At 38.2% G+C, this 15609-nt stretch overlaps 1 protein-coding gene across 19 annotated transcripts in view; it reads right to left on the reverse strand.

The window, feature by feature from the left end:
• Nucleotides 1-15609, reverse strand: part of PTPRM (protein tyrosine phosphatase receptor type M) — a 717223-nt gene that overhangs the window by 232110 nt on the left and 469504 nt on the right. For 15 of the 19 annotated variants that reach the window (XM_039523703.1, XM_039523700.1, XM_039523699.1 and 12 more), the window contains one exon: nucleotides 13388-13462. The exons of the other annotated variants lie outside the window; for them this stretch is intronic. In XM_039523703.1, coding sequence (XP_039379637.1) covers nucleotides 13388-13462 — 75 coding nt within the window. The remainder of the gene's footprint in view (nucleotides 1-13387; nucleotides 13463-15609) is intronic. 19 annotated transcript variants of the gene reach the window in all.

A 15609-nucleotide genomic window follows, 5' to 3' on the forward strand; every position in this document is an offset into this window, starting at 1 on the left:
CACTGACCAACACACAAAGAAAGTTTCTGTGCCAAATCTAGGCCTGAAACTAGAATAAGAAAGGTCAACAATTTCAGACATCCACCTCTCCACTGTCTTACACAGAAAAAGATTTTAAATGGGTTACAGCTAGCCATATTGTCAGTGTCAAGGGCATGTGTCTGAGCCTCAGGTACATGAGAGCTTCCTCAAGGATAACTGGCACTCTGCTCTCTTTAGGAGAGAGAACGGCAATCCCCAATAGGAGCTCACCCTCTGCTACCCCAGTTTGCCATCACCAGGAGGGAAACACATGGGACCAGATCACAGGCTGTGGAATACAGTTCTCCCACACCTCTGGAATCTCAGCGAGCTGCACAGGCTGAAACTTAACCAGTCAAGACAATTTGCTCTGCTGGCATGGACACAGGTAGCTAGACTGTTCCCAATGCTTCCATGAACAGAAGAGGCCACATCCAGCAGATCTGCTATGGGAGTGCAGGCAAAGAACCTGGTATCCAAGAGAAGCTGATTAACTGGAGTTCTTTGGGATTTTGTGGTTAGGAAGTTGGGGTCTTCACCTAAAGGAGAATTGTCTTCTGATACACCTGCAGATTGCCAATTGAGAGTTAAATCCAAAGAGCATTCAATCCCACGGTCAATGGCAGAAAGCTCTATTTTTGTGCGGCCACTGGGGTAGCGGGAAGCAGCACGGCAGGGGAGTGCTGAGCACCCCAGCTCTAAAACTGGACAGCCTTTCATCTCTGATCTAAGTTGTCATTTCCCCATGTATAGATTGAAAATCTGCACTGTCTGTCTACTCCACAATCACCACCCCCAGACTACTTGCCTTCTATTAAGAGGCTTCACTAGTAATGTTGCAAAGTCAGTCTCTCATAATGCCCTGACTCCTCCATTCCCAGCTTGTGGGTTTCCTTGGAGGAGGGCATAATGGAGGCCACAGCATTACAAGAGCAAGGAAGTATTATCTGTGATAGAATAAAAATATGCAAGAGACTTCCTTTTTAAAATGTTGGACAAAAAACCAAAGTATCTTTTCATTATTCTTTTTATTCCCATTCAATTTCAAGTTTAAAATACATTGCTGTAGAAGGTTTCATCCAGTTTTTGGATGAGGAAAAGAGAAGACTGAGAAGGGAAACTGGAGTTAAAAACAGTATAAGGGAGGGGGAGAAATAATCCCACAGAAATCTGCCTCTGTAGCTAGATTACAGTACTAATGCTGTATTTGTGCAAATCTCAGAAACATTTGCAGTTTTGGCAATAAAAGAGCTGTCCAAATTGAAGCAATGTTAAATGTATCAACAAGAATAGACCCCTCTGAATGCATAATTGCTTATTACTGATTTACGCTTCATTTCTCATAAATTGGTTGCAGTCTTTTAAGGACCAGGGGAAACTTTCTAAGCTATCACATTTTAGCAAGAATACTTTAAATAGTACTTTTTTCCTATAGCTCCTTTCCCTTCACTGCTAATTATCACAATAATTAGTCATAAACAGAAGCTGTCTTATTCAATGATACCAAAACTAGGCTTGTTTGAAATATGGGTACTTTGCTTCACAGGGTTTTCATGTATAATTTCTTTGGTTCTGACTTACACAAGTTTGCATCTCCTCCTGTGCTTCACTTTGAGTTTCAAGTCTGAACTAATAGAAAAGATGAAAGCAGACCTTACTCAAAATTGCTGCATTTTGCCCAGTTTGTCTTCAGAACCATGAGACTGCAAAATTCATATGGCTTTGATTGTAAAACTGTAAATCAGCCCTGGCTCATTTGAGATGTTTCTATTTACATCCAAACTTCTTAGTTATCAGCAATAATGGAAAGTGAAATGACAAAAAAGTAGACAAAAGTTTAAAGTTTAGGAGAAATATGTTTGAAAATACACACACACACACACACACATTTAATGGCCACTCTAACAATTATAGTGTTCTAAAGTCATCTATTATCACAGTCTAACTCCCATTATTAAAGATGCACATTTTCAGTATAATGCATGGGGAATTAGGTGTGCAACTCCCCTTAACAATAATGGTGGTGTCTTGCATAGTGTTGAAAAATTACTCCAAAGAGCTAATGTTGCCATAGATATTATGTATTAACATTTTAATTCTTTTAATGGAATCCAGAAGCCATGTGAGTCATATGATAACACTATCATAACATTATTTTGCTCAAAGTGGCATGCACTTTGGCCCTCTTGGTTACAGCAAAAGAGTAATGCCCTCCTGCTTGCTGTTCCTTTCTATACACTATAGCCTCTATTTATTGTAGTACACTCTTAATACTTTTTTACTGATAACCTCAGAACTACATACTATCTTACCCAAAGAGGTCCAAAGAGCTCTTTAAATTGCCTTTCTTATTGTTTACAATTTATAAATATAGTCAAAAACTACAGATGGAAAAATTGAATTCACACTCTTTTCTTTATATCCTGATTACATTTCAGAATTTCTCACTCTTCCCTTGTCTCACCTTAATTTTCTACTGTGAGGCAATGCAGAACATGTTCAGCTTTGGAAAGCAATAATCAGAGGTATAATTTTTCACATAAAGAGTGAAATTGCAGATTACGTGATACATAAACATTCTCTAAAAATTAATTCATGATTTTATTCTCTTGTATTTGTACTAGCTGCTACTCCAGTCTGTTGTTGAAGCTCACACATTTTGGATGAGACACAATGTCAATCTGTACCATACAAATGGTAGAGATGTCTCTAATTGTTATCGTTTATACTGTTGTGCTCAGCTCATTCATATTTTTTGCTTTTACTTCAAGTTTTTTACCATTCCATATTTCACAATGATGAGAAAGGAAAAAAATAATCTCTTTCAGAGTGGATTGCAAATTACTGACTGAATTATTTTTTTTCAAATTAGAATGGACAAAATGGGCAAGTTTTGGTGGCTTCAATTACCTTTGTGCCAAAACCAGACATTTTACAAGTACATAAGGCCAAATTCTTATCTGAGACCTGGTCTGGAATCCACACAATTCCAAATCAGTTAGCTGTGTCTTTAAGGGATTGAAAACAGCCTCCATACTGATTATATGACCCATCAATCTTCAGCTCTCCTGAGCAAATGCACTAATGCTCACTTTCCAGCGCAAAGCCTAAATAACTGGGTTGTGGACTAGAGTCCTTTCTGGGGGCTGGGGAAGGATTACCATCTTCTTCCAGGCCACAAAGCAGCAGTAGATCTGCTCCTGGTGAGACATTCTATGGCCTGCAGTAGTAGGCTTGTTTCTGGTTGCATCCACCACATTCTCATGTAGGGAGAATGGCTGGTAGATTTGTGATTCTTCTTTACCCTTGCATCCGATGAAGTGGGTATTCACCCACGAAAGCTCATGCTCCAAAATGTCTGTTAGTCTATAAGGATTCTTTGCTTCTTTACCCTTGCTGTCAATCTGTCCCTTTGGTGACTATATGCATGAAGTACCTAAGGAGGATTCCTTGTGTGGGTTCTCCAAATCTTGTTCCCTATTCTCCTAACCATGCAGCAGAACTGTATTGATTCCACTGAAGACAGAAACCTTCCACAAAGCCATTGTTCAAATGTATCACTGACTGATGCCTCTAGTTGTTATTCTAATTATAATACCACATTCATATTTAAGGCTACTATTTTATTCTCACCAAATCCTGTAGTAAATCCTTATTACAATAAAAATAATGAAACAAAATTCTTAATATTGTGGACATTACCACACTATCAATTGACTTCTAATCAATTCAGATTCCTATTTTTATACAAATGGAGCAGGTTTACACTTGGATGCTGTACTTCAGCATTTCTGGTGGCAATAGCCATCAGCGTTATCATTATACTCCCTCAGTATAATTGCTTAATTTTAGCTGCTTTGTTTGTGCTCTACATGGTAAACTTGCCTATGTTTAAAATACTACTTGCTTTTGCGGCACTGTTTCTGAAGGAGAATACCTGACACTTGACTCAGTAGTACATTGCGCCCCTCCCCCAAAAAAGGTGGCTCCCATGGCATGCCTTAACATTTTCTTGTAACTATATTGTTTTATAAATGAAACTGCCATAGCAAAAATGACAAATATAACATATAAAAGAACAAAAAGGGCAATAAATCACAAGCGACACTCCAGCCCATTAAAATGCACTCAGCTGGTGTTGCAGAAAGTAGAGAATTTTCTTCTCACTTTACATTCTGCCCAGCTGAACAGGGACAATCAGAATCCTTAAACTACCACCAGCATAACAAATGTTGGAGCTCTAAAGGAAAGACAGGATAAGAATTTCAGTATGGAGAGCCTCGCTCATACTGCTTCCTTGTCATGGAAGGAAGTGACCCTGTACATTGCTTTGACATTTCACAATAGAAGGTATTCATTCTCCTCTTGATAACTCTGCATAACTCCCATAGATGATATAAAGATATAAAAAATGAAATTAATGAGATTAATTGGAAAATATCAGAAGTGGAAGCGGAATTCAATGAGCAATGGGACAGCATTATTAATCTAGATGAAAGAATCCAAATAATTAAAAAAAGATAAAAAGGAACAGAATTAAAACTGGAAGACATGGAAAATAGAGAATGCAAGAACACCACAAGGATTAAAGGTATTCCAGAGGAGACGGAAGGGAGAAATTGCTGGACACACTGAACAATATTTTCCATGACATATTAAAACTTGACAATAAGGATTACATTCATATTGAGAGGGCTTCCAGATCCCTTTTCCCCAGGCCCCCAGCAGGCTCCAGACCTAGAGATGTGATTGTCGATCTACACTACTATGAAGACAAGGATAAAATGCTGAGGGCAATGAGGGAGAGAACTGAACCACAGAGGATTCTTAACCAGCCAATATAAATTTTCCCTGATTTTGCAACCTCAACCCTTAGAAGTGAAGAGAACCCTACCAGATTACCACAATTCTTAGAAAGAACAATAGAAGATACAAATGGGGGTTCTCATCTAGACTATCCATTACATGGAAAGACAAATATGTCCAGCTCAGATCCAAAAGAAGGGGAACAGGTACTTATGGACACTGGAATAGACAGATCAGCTCAAGAACAATCTGAATGGGATCAAAGGCATCAGTCCCACAGATCATCAATAAATCACTGGGAATTGGAGAGAGCGAAGAGAGCCGGAATTGCTCGAAACAGATGCAGCAGGAATACACCATGACAGAAATGAGAGCAGAAGAAGCAGTCCAGATCCCAAAGAAAATAATTTGCTAAGACATTTAAATAAATAATGGATATTATATTCATGTGGTTACAATGATAAAGGAATATAGTTAAAAGGAAGCTGGGCTGTATAGCTCCCAGGATATTTTACTCTATGTGGATAAAGTATACTTAATGGGTATAACATTACAGTTAATTTAATGCTGCAATTTATATTACAGGTAAAGTTAATAACAAAATAGCAGGAGACTCAGATCTCCCCTCCTGAAGTAAGTTTGACTTTAGAATTATCATAACCATTCCAAAGTTGGAGAAAGGTCATCGATGGAAAATTTTTAGAATAAGTGAACTCAAAGATAACATAACAATCTCATCATGCCTGATGTGTATCATGCAGATCTCTTTCTTTAATTAATGTGATGCTAAAATACTAGCAAACAGATTGTCATCTTGCCCATATATGTTCACCCTGACCAATCTGGGTTTGTTGCTGGTAGTTGTCTATCTGATAATATCAAAAGAACTCAGAATTTGATCTATAACATTAATTCTAGCTATTATTCCAGCTTTCTTTGTACACTCAAAAAAACCCTCGACCAGTGGCAGTAACTCAGACAGATTTGGATAAGGTTTGGTTATGGAAATCAGTTATATATTGGCATATCATCCCTCTCTACTTATTCTTGAGCCTCTGCAGTGGTTAATGATCATCAATTTCCTCCTTTTAATATGTCTAGGGCAGTGTTTTTCAAACCGTGGGTCATGACCCACTACTGGGTCACGGCATGTAAGGCACTGGGTCACCTTGCTGTGCTCAGCACTGCCGACCAGGACGTTAAAAGTCCTGTTAACGGTGCTGCCCAGCTAAGGCAGGCTAGTGCCTACCTTCTCCGACACTGCACTGCGCCTTGGAAGCAGCCAGCAGCAGGTCTGGCTCCTAGGCAGGGGGGCCACCGAGGCTCCATGCACTGCCTGCGCCCCGAACACCAGCTCTGCACTCCCATTGGCCAGGAACGGGGGTGGGGAGGAGGGCAGTGTCTGTGGGCGAGAGTTGCGCGGAGCCCGTGCCTAGGAGCCAGACCTGCTGCTGGCTGCTTCCGGGGCACAGCGTGGTCTGCAGTGCCAGAACAAGTGGGAAGCGCATGAAGCCCCATGGCCCCCCTGCCTAGGAGGTAAGTCCATGCCCAAACCCTGCGCCCCAGCCCTGAGCTCCCCCAAACCTAAAATCCCTTTTTGCACCCAAACCCCTCATCTCCAGCCCCAGCCCAGAGCCCTGACCCCCTCCTGCACTCCATCCCCCTGCCCCAGCCCAGAGCCCCTTCCCACACCCTGAACCCCTCATTCTCAGCCCTGCCCCACAGCCCTGAGCCCTTCTCACATCCCAAACCCCTCATCCCCAGCTCCGTTGGGTCATGGGCATCAACAATTTTCTTCAACTAGGTCCCTAGAAAAAAAGTTTGAAAACCACTGCTCTAGGATACAGGACAGGGTTTCTTGTTATCCCCCCTGTTTGCTTTGGCAATGGAGTCTTTTGCTAAAAAGATGAGAAATAGCATCTTGGTAAGGTCCATCCACATGCAAAATAGCTTTGTATCTGATAATGCCTTGTATTTGCAGGATCCAGAAGCCTCATTAAAAGTTACAGCACTATTGAATTTGGGCAGGTTTCAGGCTTCAAAATAAACTATGATAAATCTGAAACTTTAGGAATTAATTTTACCAAAAGAGTCACATCTAACTGTTGTCAGATACATACATTTAAATGAGTAAAGGAATCTTTAAAAAATTTAGGAATAATTATGGTGTAGAAACTTTTAATTTTTTTTAAGGCAATTCACCTCCACTGTGGAACACAGTAATAAAAGACTTGGAAGAATGGAATAAATATGAAATTTCTGGGATAGGTAGGGTAGCCTGAGTAAACAGGAATGTCCTCCTGAAGTTATTATTTTTGTTTCAGTGTATCCCTGTTGGTATCCCTGACATGATATTAAAAACATGGCGGGTTGCAATATTAAAATTCAGATGGAAACACAAAAAAGTGTTATACACTATAGAGTGTATTCTATAGATCTGTATAAGTCTCCAAAGTGTGGTGGACTAGCTTTCCCTAATTTGACTTATTATTGTTATACATCTCAATTAAAATATGCCATCAATTGGCTTAAAATAAACCATCCAAATCCTGGGTAAAACTCAAACAACACTGGAACCCAAATGTAGCTATTCATAGTAATTGTTTGATTAAAAAGATATCTAGAGCTCCAAAAATAAAAGAATCATCCAATTCATCTAGACCACCTTAGCAGCTTTGGATAATTTTTAAAAAATTCCTATCGCTGAGGCCCTCTTCCTTTTAATTCATAATTCAGTTTATCTCAAGGAAATAGCAAAGTGACTATTCATTGTGGGTAAGAGCTGAGATTACTCAATTTGGACAGCTGTTCATTGGTCTTGATTTGAAATCACACCAAGAGATATGTAATAATGTAAACAATATAAAGATCCTGTATTTTAAATATCTATAAGTCAAATATTTTATTGTGAAATCAGGATACAAGGCAGCTCTCTCTAGACCTTTAACCACATTTGAGGAGTTGACACAGACACAAGCTGGAACAAAAAGTTTTCCATCTGATCTACATACCTTTTTGACTGAAAAAGATGTTGATAAGAAAACAACCCAGATGAAAAGATGGGAGGGGGACTTGGACAAAGAAACTGATCTGGATGAGTTGGTCTCTATATGGGAAAGGGGATATATAGCTGCAATTTGAGTAACTCTTAAGGACATTTTTTTATGAATTACTATATAGATGACATGTGACTTCAGTTAAGATCCATCATATTTTTGCTGCTAGGGCGGTACTCTGCTGGAGGGATTACAGGGAAAAGGGAACATACATTTGGTGATTGTGTAGATCCCCTGACCTGCTTATTTAATGCTCCAGTAGAGGATCAACATTTTAAACAGAATGACAAATTAACTTCTTTTTATTATTGTTAGCAGCTAGACATTGTATCACAATTATTGGAAAAATGTCACTCCTCCTCCTAGGAGGTCCTGTCTAATGACACAGATAAATGGGAAAATAATCCTTCCCAAATTCACAATGCTATAGTTTGTTTTAACAAACATTTAATGCCAAATTGTGCTGTCAGTAATACTAGCGTAAATCCCGAGTAAATCCACTGACACACAAAAAATCAATCTAGATCTCAATTCAGTCATTCAATGACTTTCCATGGATTTACTCCAGATTTACATTGTAATGACTGTGAGCAGAATTTGGCTCAGTGTATTCCAATAATTCTCATGGAGTGAATTTCATATTTTGATAAATCTCTAAATGTTATTAGGCCAATAATTGTATAAGGCAGGAAAAAAAACAATTGGGAATAGTTTTGTATCAATTTTTACCATGGTTTTAAACACTGTTCATCTAGATCTTCAGTTATCTACGGTGTAATTAATTTAAGCTTTACGAGTTTCACTATTTTTTAGTTTTTCTAATTTTTAAAAGTATTTTTATTCTAGCAAGAAATTACAAAAAGCCTCTGATGTATCTTTTTTTAATGTGAATCATCATAGGTACTTCATTTACAAAGACTGTGCAGCACAAAGTTTAGCCTTCCAGCTATATGTGGATGATAAAAACAGTGTGTTGATGGAAATCAATCTGAATAGCATCAGGTACAGTAGGTGTCTGCTACTAAATCATAAATTATTTTTTTAAAATTTAAAAGTAAGTAGCCCAGACATTTTTCAACAATTAAGGAACATGCATTCAAAAATGGAACATTTTAATCATAATTCCAAGCATGTCATTTCATTAAAATGGAAGCAGGAGGAAAAGAGATGAGGACCCACTGAATACCAAATATGGCCATTCTGAATCTTTTGAATGAAGTGACTTACAAAATGGTGAAGCGAGGTGCAGTAGCTTATAGACTTCTCTTATGTGTCACTATGTTTTAATCCCCAAATAATTCTCATTTTATTCTAATACATAATTTATACACTAATTTCTTGTGTGTTTATTTTCAGACATTTTTCATGTTGTCCTTGATTTTTCCCCCTAAGTATGAGAACATATGAATTTCATCTTCAACTTTCAATAGAAAATGAAAAATATGTATAAATACAAACATCACAAATATTTTGAGATCTTCAAAATATCTAAACTTACAGAGTGGTTCAGATAAGTAAGGGAGTTATTAGGTAAGTGGTTCACAATGAGGGAGCTTACCCTAGATTCACGCATGAGTGAGTTTTGGTTAAAGGTGGTTGGAAAATGGGGTTTTCCTATGTTCATAGTATTGCCCCTTTTTAACCTGAGCAGCTAGTCAAAGTCTGGGGCCCTGGGGATGTTCCAGCTTGGAGCAGAAATGGATGATGAAGTCTGGTATTTTCTTTGATGCAACCATGTTTACTTACAAAGAATGCACAAAGTCCTTCTTCTCCAAATGCAAGAGGAACCAAAACACAAAGGATAACTTCTTCACAGCTCCAAGCCTCTTTAACCAGCACCACACTCGGAAACTTACTGCAGGGTTCTCCACGGTCACACTGTGCTTACAGACTGCTTCTTGGCTTACTTCCTGCTTCCGAGCCTCTATGTTTGTTGTCTGCTCTTCCTCTCTCCTCCTGCCCCCAACAACTTCACTAGACTTTTTGCATATCCACAGACACACACATGCACCTGGTTAGAACACCCCCCAGTGGAACCCCCTGCTCGCATGGTGCTAGTTTCTGGGCAGACTCCATTATGCCTTGTTTTAGGTATGGCCCCTTAACGGCTTCTGACAACTGACTTAAATGAAAAGCAGGTTCACACATAATGAGGTTTTAACTCAACAATATTATATTTATTTCGCTGGATTTTAAAATGTGCCCTCCCTTTTCGTGCCTCCAATTTGCAAATAACTGCAAGTACAACTGATGCCGTTTAGATGCTTAGCTACATAATATGCAGGTACAATCAGGTAGTTAAACCTGTAAATGACACCAATCATATCTGCAAACCACTGTAGGTGCAAACATGGAGCCCATGTCATGGCCAGTCTAAAAATCAGGGCCAGACAATATAATAATTGGTCTGTAATAAACACTTTCTGTTCCACATATATGCAGTCCGTTCTACTGGCATAAGATGAACAGATAAAATATATTGAAATATCTCCTTATCCTTCTGACCATATGGGTGAACCAAGTTATTTTTGTAATGTTAAAATTAAAAAAAAAAGTTCCTGCATCATCCAGCTACTGATGATAATGTATTCACTGATCATTTCTGTCAGCTTTATTTGCCTATTTTCCCCAGTTGCTGATAAAACTGAACAGTTGCCTCGGTAACACACTATGTGGTACAAATGTAGCCCCAGTTTCATCCAAGGTATTTAGCAGCAGCTAAAGGAGAACTGCCATTTCCTGCTGCCTCCAGTAGTAGGATCCAGGCCATGGAGAGGCTGACAAGACATGTAAAGTGAATGGGGGCTGTTCCTGCACCAGGCAGCCCCCTTCTTTTATATATAATAAAGGGGGTGGGGGTGGGGTGTGTGAGAGAAGGACAGCATAAAAGACTAATGCTGAGAGACAAACTGTATAGGGAGGGCCAAGACAGGTTGCTGATAGAGGAGGGAAAAAGTTGAGGTGGGGAAGGTTTGTACTGAGAGCTGAGTTGAACCGGGATTGAGCTGGAAGAGCAGCTGCCTTTACCAGTGTTTAGGAAGGTGGTCAGGATTTTTAATGTAAACTATGGGAGAAGCATTTGCCTTCCATTTCCCACAATTAAAAAACAAATGGAAATCCCCCCCCCCTTAGTGTTAAAAAACAGAAATTACTTTTGGGTGGAATGAAGCATGGACATTTTCAATCTCAAAAGTTATATGTTGAAATAGACAAGCAGGGGAAACAGGGTGTTGTAACAGAAAATGCTATGCAACCTGACTTACAATGCAAGCCTCACAGTAATCAATCATCCAATTATATCACTAAGATCCCCATATGGAGAAGACTCTCCACAGGCAGATTCTTCCATGCAGAAAGGGTGCTCAAGCACCTCTTCGACAGTGTTTCCGCTCTCTCCAAAGAGGGACCTTCACAACCCAGAAGTCGGTACAAGGGCAGTGGATGGGCAATGGATGTCCCAAAGGAGTATGCACATTGTTCCCTGCTTCCCCGTGCCCAGCATTGCTGAGGGAGGCAATTAAATATGGACTCATCCTCCTCAAAAGTGGGAATCCCCCTTAAAGGGAAAACTGGGAGCATAAGTCTTTATAACTTGGTTCTATTAGAGTCAGACCACTGCCATTGAGAGAGGAATTTGTTGGAGACCCAGAGAAGGCATGAAGGCACACATCTCTGTGTGGATGAGCCTGGCCTCCTACTATTGTCTTGGGATTCACAGGGTTTGTGGACAGGGTCCATTGCTTGTTTGTCCTTCACTTTCTCTGCTGAAGAACTATTAGGGAGGTATCTACTCAGGGAAACCAAGCAGACACTTTTTCCCTTTTAGCTGCCCACTTATTATTTGATATCTTTTATTCTACTGTACAAATTATTATTGTGCAGTAAATGAAAATTTGAAAAACTGAAAAAACAGCAGATCGGAAAGGCAGTTGAAGCATGAGGGTTACTAGGAGTGGCCTTAGCCACTTTTGTTTTGTTTTGTTACGAAGTATCCAGTTAGAACGCAGCACATTAAGTACTTTGGTATTTACAACTACAGTATCTCGGGTTCTCTGTGTTAACTTTGTAAACATTTCTCTCTTGTAGAGTGGACGTCTTTCACCGAGTTTCTGTAGCTACTAAGTTTTGCATCAATAAAAAGCTTTAATCCTCAAAATAAAGAATGTCTACATAAGCACATTTCATTCTTGTGCCAAAGTCATTAGAACTTGTTAAGGCTCAAATGAGTGGAAGAGACATTCCTTGTCTCTTCAAAGCTTTACTTTTATTCTCCAGAAAAGAACCCAGAGAACTGAGTTTTGAAAATGCCTGTGGACAGTGCTTCGAAAAGGTAAGGAATTTAGCTTGTATTTCCTTACCCCCTGCATCACCTTACCACATTTTTCTCCTTATTTTCAATAGAAATAATTGTATATGAATCAGTTAATATTTTATCAACTACTACAAACACACATTTCATAATTTTCTCTGGTTGGCTGTAACAGTGTCCAGATGCCAAAGCATTTGAACTGTTTTCTTCCCTTCCAACAGCAACATCTGGATTCTTCCCAAGTAATTATGATAGTAATTTTGGAAATGTCTATGGGTTTATCACAGCACTACATGTTGATGGAGTATATGTAACTTCCTATATTACATATTCCATCAGACTCACCTTAAAATAATTTAATGCACTTTTTTTCTGTTTCAAAATATGCTGGTTTCCAAATTCCTCAAAAGCTTTATGAGTGTGTTTATTTTATGAGAAAATGAATCATTTCCCATATATGGATTTTTAGCTACATTCTGAACTGGCCTTTGGGCAAACCATAGACTAATAACTGTCTCACATTTGTACTGAATTTATTTTGTAAATTAGATTTAAAAACCTTATAGCTTTGTGCATTTCTGTATGTCACTTTGTAGGCCATTTTCTTTTAAATCTAAGACCCATCAGTGATGCAATTACCACTGTTTCAGTTTTATTTCTTTATCTTTAATTTTATATATATTGAAATACTGTTAGATGCAACTATCTTCAAACCACTCTGCAGTTAAAAAAAAAAAACCACAATATTTTCTGATTTATGAAAGCGTCCCTCTCTGACCCCAAATAAATCGACAAGATGATAACCACAATGCCTTGATCTAATAATGCAGGAAAAAATAGACACACACACACACATATATAAAAACCCTGACTGATATTACTGCTGCAGCAAAGCCAGGACAGCTATATTTCATTACAACATTAGGCTTGAAGGAACATCCCAAAGATCAAACACACAATGGAAACATGCAGTGGAGTTGTTTTACATACATGGATATAAGTGTGTAAGTCTTTGATGCCAAGCATATAACTTAATTCAATGGATGTAGTAGCTGAACAAAAAAAAACCCCACAAAAACCTACATAGTGGTAAACAATCTATGAGCAGAAAATGAAGAACACATGGAAGGAAAATGAAACAAATAAAATGACTCTGAAATGTGCAAGGTGACTTGTCTATACTTGAATGTCTGACCTGTTAGCTGGTCGTCGCCTGCAGCAGGGGCGATGCGAATGTATGGTGTTGTAAGCTGAGTCACGATTATCGCAGCTAAGGCAAAGGAAGATTTCCAGGTCAGCATGCATGAGGAAAAAAAAGCCAGACTGAAGCTATGCTAGCAAGAAGAATCTTGGTCAATATTATTGTCTCAAAGTTTTACCAAAAAACCCCAAAACCCAAACCAAAGAAACAAAAAACCACAAAAGCTCCTCTTCATCTTTTCTTAATTTGTTAGTTTGGTTATTCTGTGATATTAATAAGCTTTTTTATGTAACCTTCACCCAGAAAAAGGAATCAAAGTATATTATTTAGAAATTACAAATCTGATTAACTAAAGACTGAGGCTTGGCTCCATTGGCCACATCACTGGATTTAAGCTGCAAAAATTCAGTGCTTATTCAGAGGACTCCAACCTTAATTTGTCAAGGTAAATCACACCAATTTCTTTTTTGTTTTTTAAACTTTCACAGTACATTTTCCCTATGTTTATTTAAAATATCATTTTCCAGTACAATATTCTTCAATCAAGGTTAATACACATTTTTTCCTGAATCTTCCTTATAGAAGATTTTGCAAACAAACATAAACACTTACATGTGCGAGCACTAGTACTACTGACTTTTCACATGCTTTAAGTTAAACACGTGTGTAACTGTTTGCTAGATTGGGCCTACACAAGTTTATATTCTCCCACTAAAACAATGAAAAGCAAAAGTAGAATTCCCTACACACCTACAGTATCTTGACTCTTCTTCATATAATCACAGAAATGTACAGCTGGAAGGGACCTCAAGAGGTTATCTAGTTAAGGCCCCTGCATGGAGGCAGGACCAAGTATATCTAAACTATTCCTGGCAGGTGTTTGTTTTTGTAGGGCTGTACCAACAGATTAGTATTATTGTGGTTCACAATGAAATCTTCTGATTCTTTGTTTGCCAGAAGCGCTATGGTTGTCATTAAATGGTTAAATACATATAGACTAAAAAATACTTAACAAAATTAAAAGGCCAGATCCAACATCATGCAGCTGGAAAATGATGCAAAGAAAAATATTGGAAAATTAAAGACAAGATTATATGAAAGATCACTAATTTACATAGAACAGCCTGGTTGCTATTAGAAATGTGGCAAGGAGTGAGGAAAATAGATCATCTACCATCTGCAGACAATTAAACTCAAAACTGCTGCTGCATAATATTTTGAAATACCCCTCTGCAACACTGAAACACAGTGCTGTTAGTAGCTGCTAGAGTACTGTTGCTATTGGATTTAAAATATTATAATAGCCTTTTCTCTCTCATAATTAATGAAAGCCTCCCAATGTGGCAAGAGCAGAATAATAACCTCTCTTTCTATTTGGTCTGAGAATTGGAATCCTAGGAGATGCCAAAATGGTCACTATTCAGACACTGTAACAAGTCATATCAGGAAATATATTCTTAATATAATCAAGAAACACCACAACGTTGATAATTGTATAGTTAGCATGTTTTGGTGTTTTTCAACCTTCTCTTCACAGATTTTATCATCATTTAGTTTAAAGAAAGAGCAGACATATGAACGCCATTTTTGTTACTTGCATGAAAATCTATCCTGTTTTTATTTTAATTCTCTTATCTCACATAGGAGGCACCCTTCAGTCCTCACATTTGTATGCACATTGAATATTCATAAAAATAACAGAAGCCTTAATTTGCCGCACCAGAAAACTCTTCACCATACTCATATAAAAAGAAACATGGAGCCAATCCATCTCCCAGTGCAGCCAGTGGCAAGACTCTATTTGATTTCTAAAGGAGCAGGACTGGGCACTTCAGTTATACAGAACCCGGTATGCTAATATTAAAATAATATTATAATCATTGCAATCAGGATTTTTATATGATCTCTGACAGTGATATTTAATATAGGTTTAATTTGTAAAGAGCTAATGCTTACAAGAGGTTTGTTTCAACTGTTATGCATTGAGGATTTAAAATAATGGAATTACAAAGTATTATCCAGATAAAGACATAGAACCTGCATCAAAATACACATGGGTATGGATATACAAGATTAAGGCCATATTTTGTAGAATGCCTTCAAGTAAAAGGATATTTTGCACACAAGACATTTTCTTCTCGTGTTTATGCTGACATTCCATTGACTTCATTCAGGACTACACGTACTTAAAGTTAAGTCCTTGATTAAGTGCTTTG

The sequence above is a fragment of the Mauremys reevesii genome, linkage group 2 (assembly GCF_016161935.1).
Source record: "Mauremys reevesii isolate NIE-2019 linkage group 2, ASM1616193v1, whole genome shotgun sequence".
Lineage (NCBI taxonomy): Eukaryota > Metazoa > Chordata > Testudines > Geoemydidae > Mauremys > Mauremys reevesii.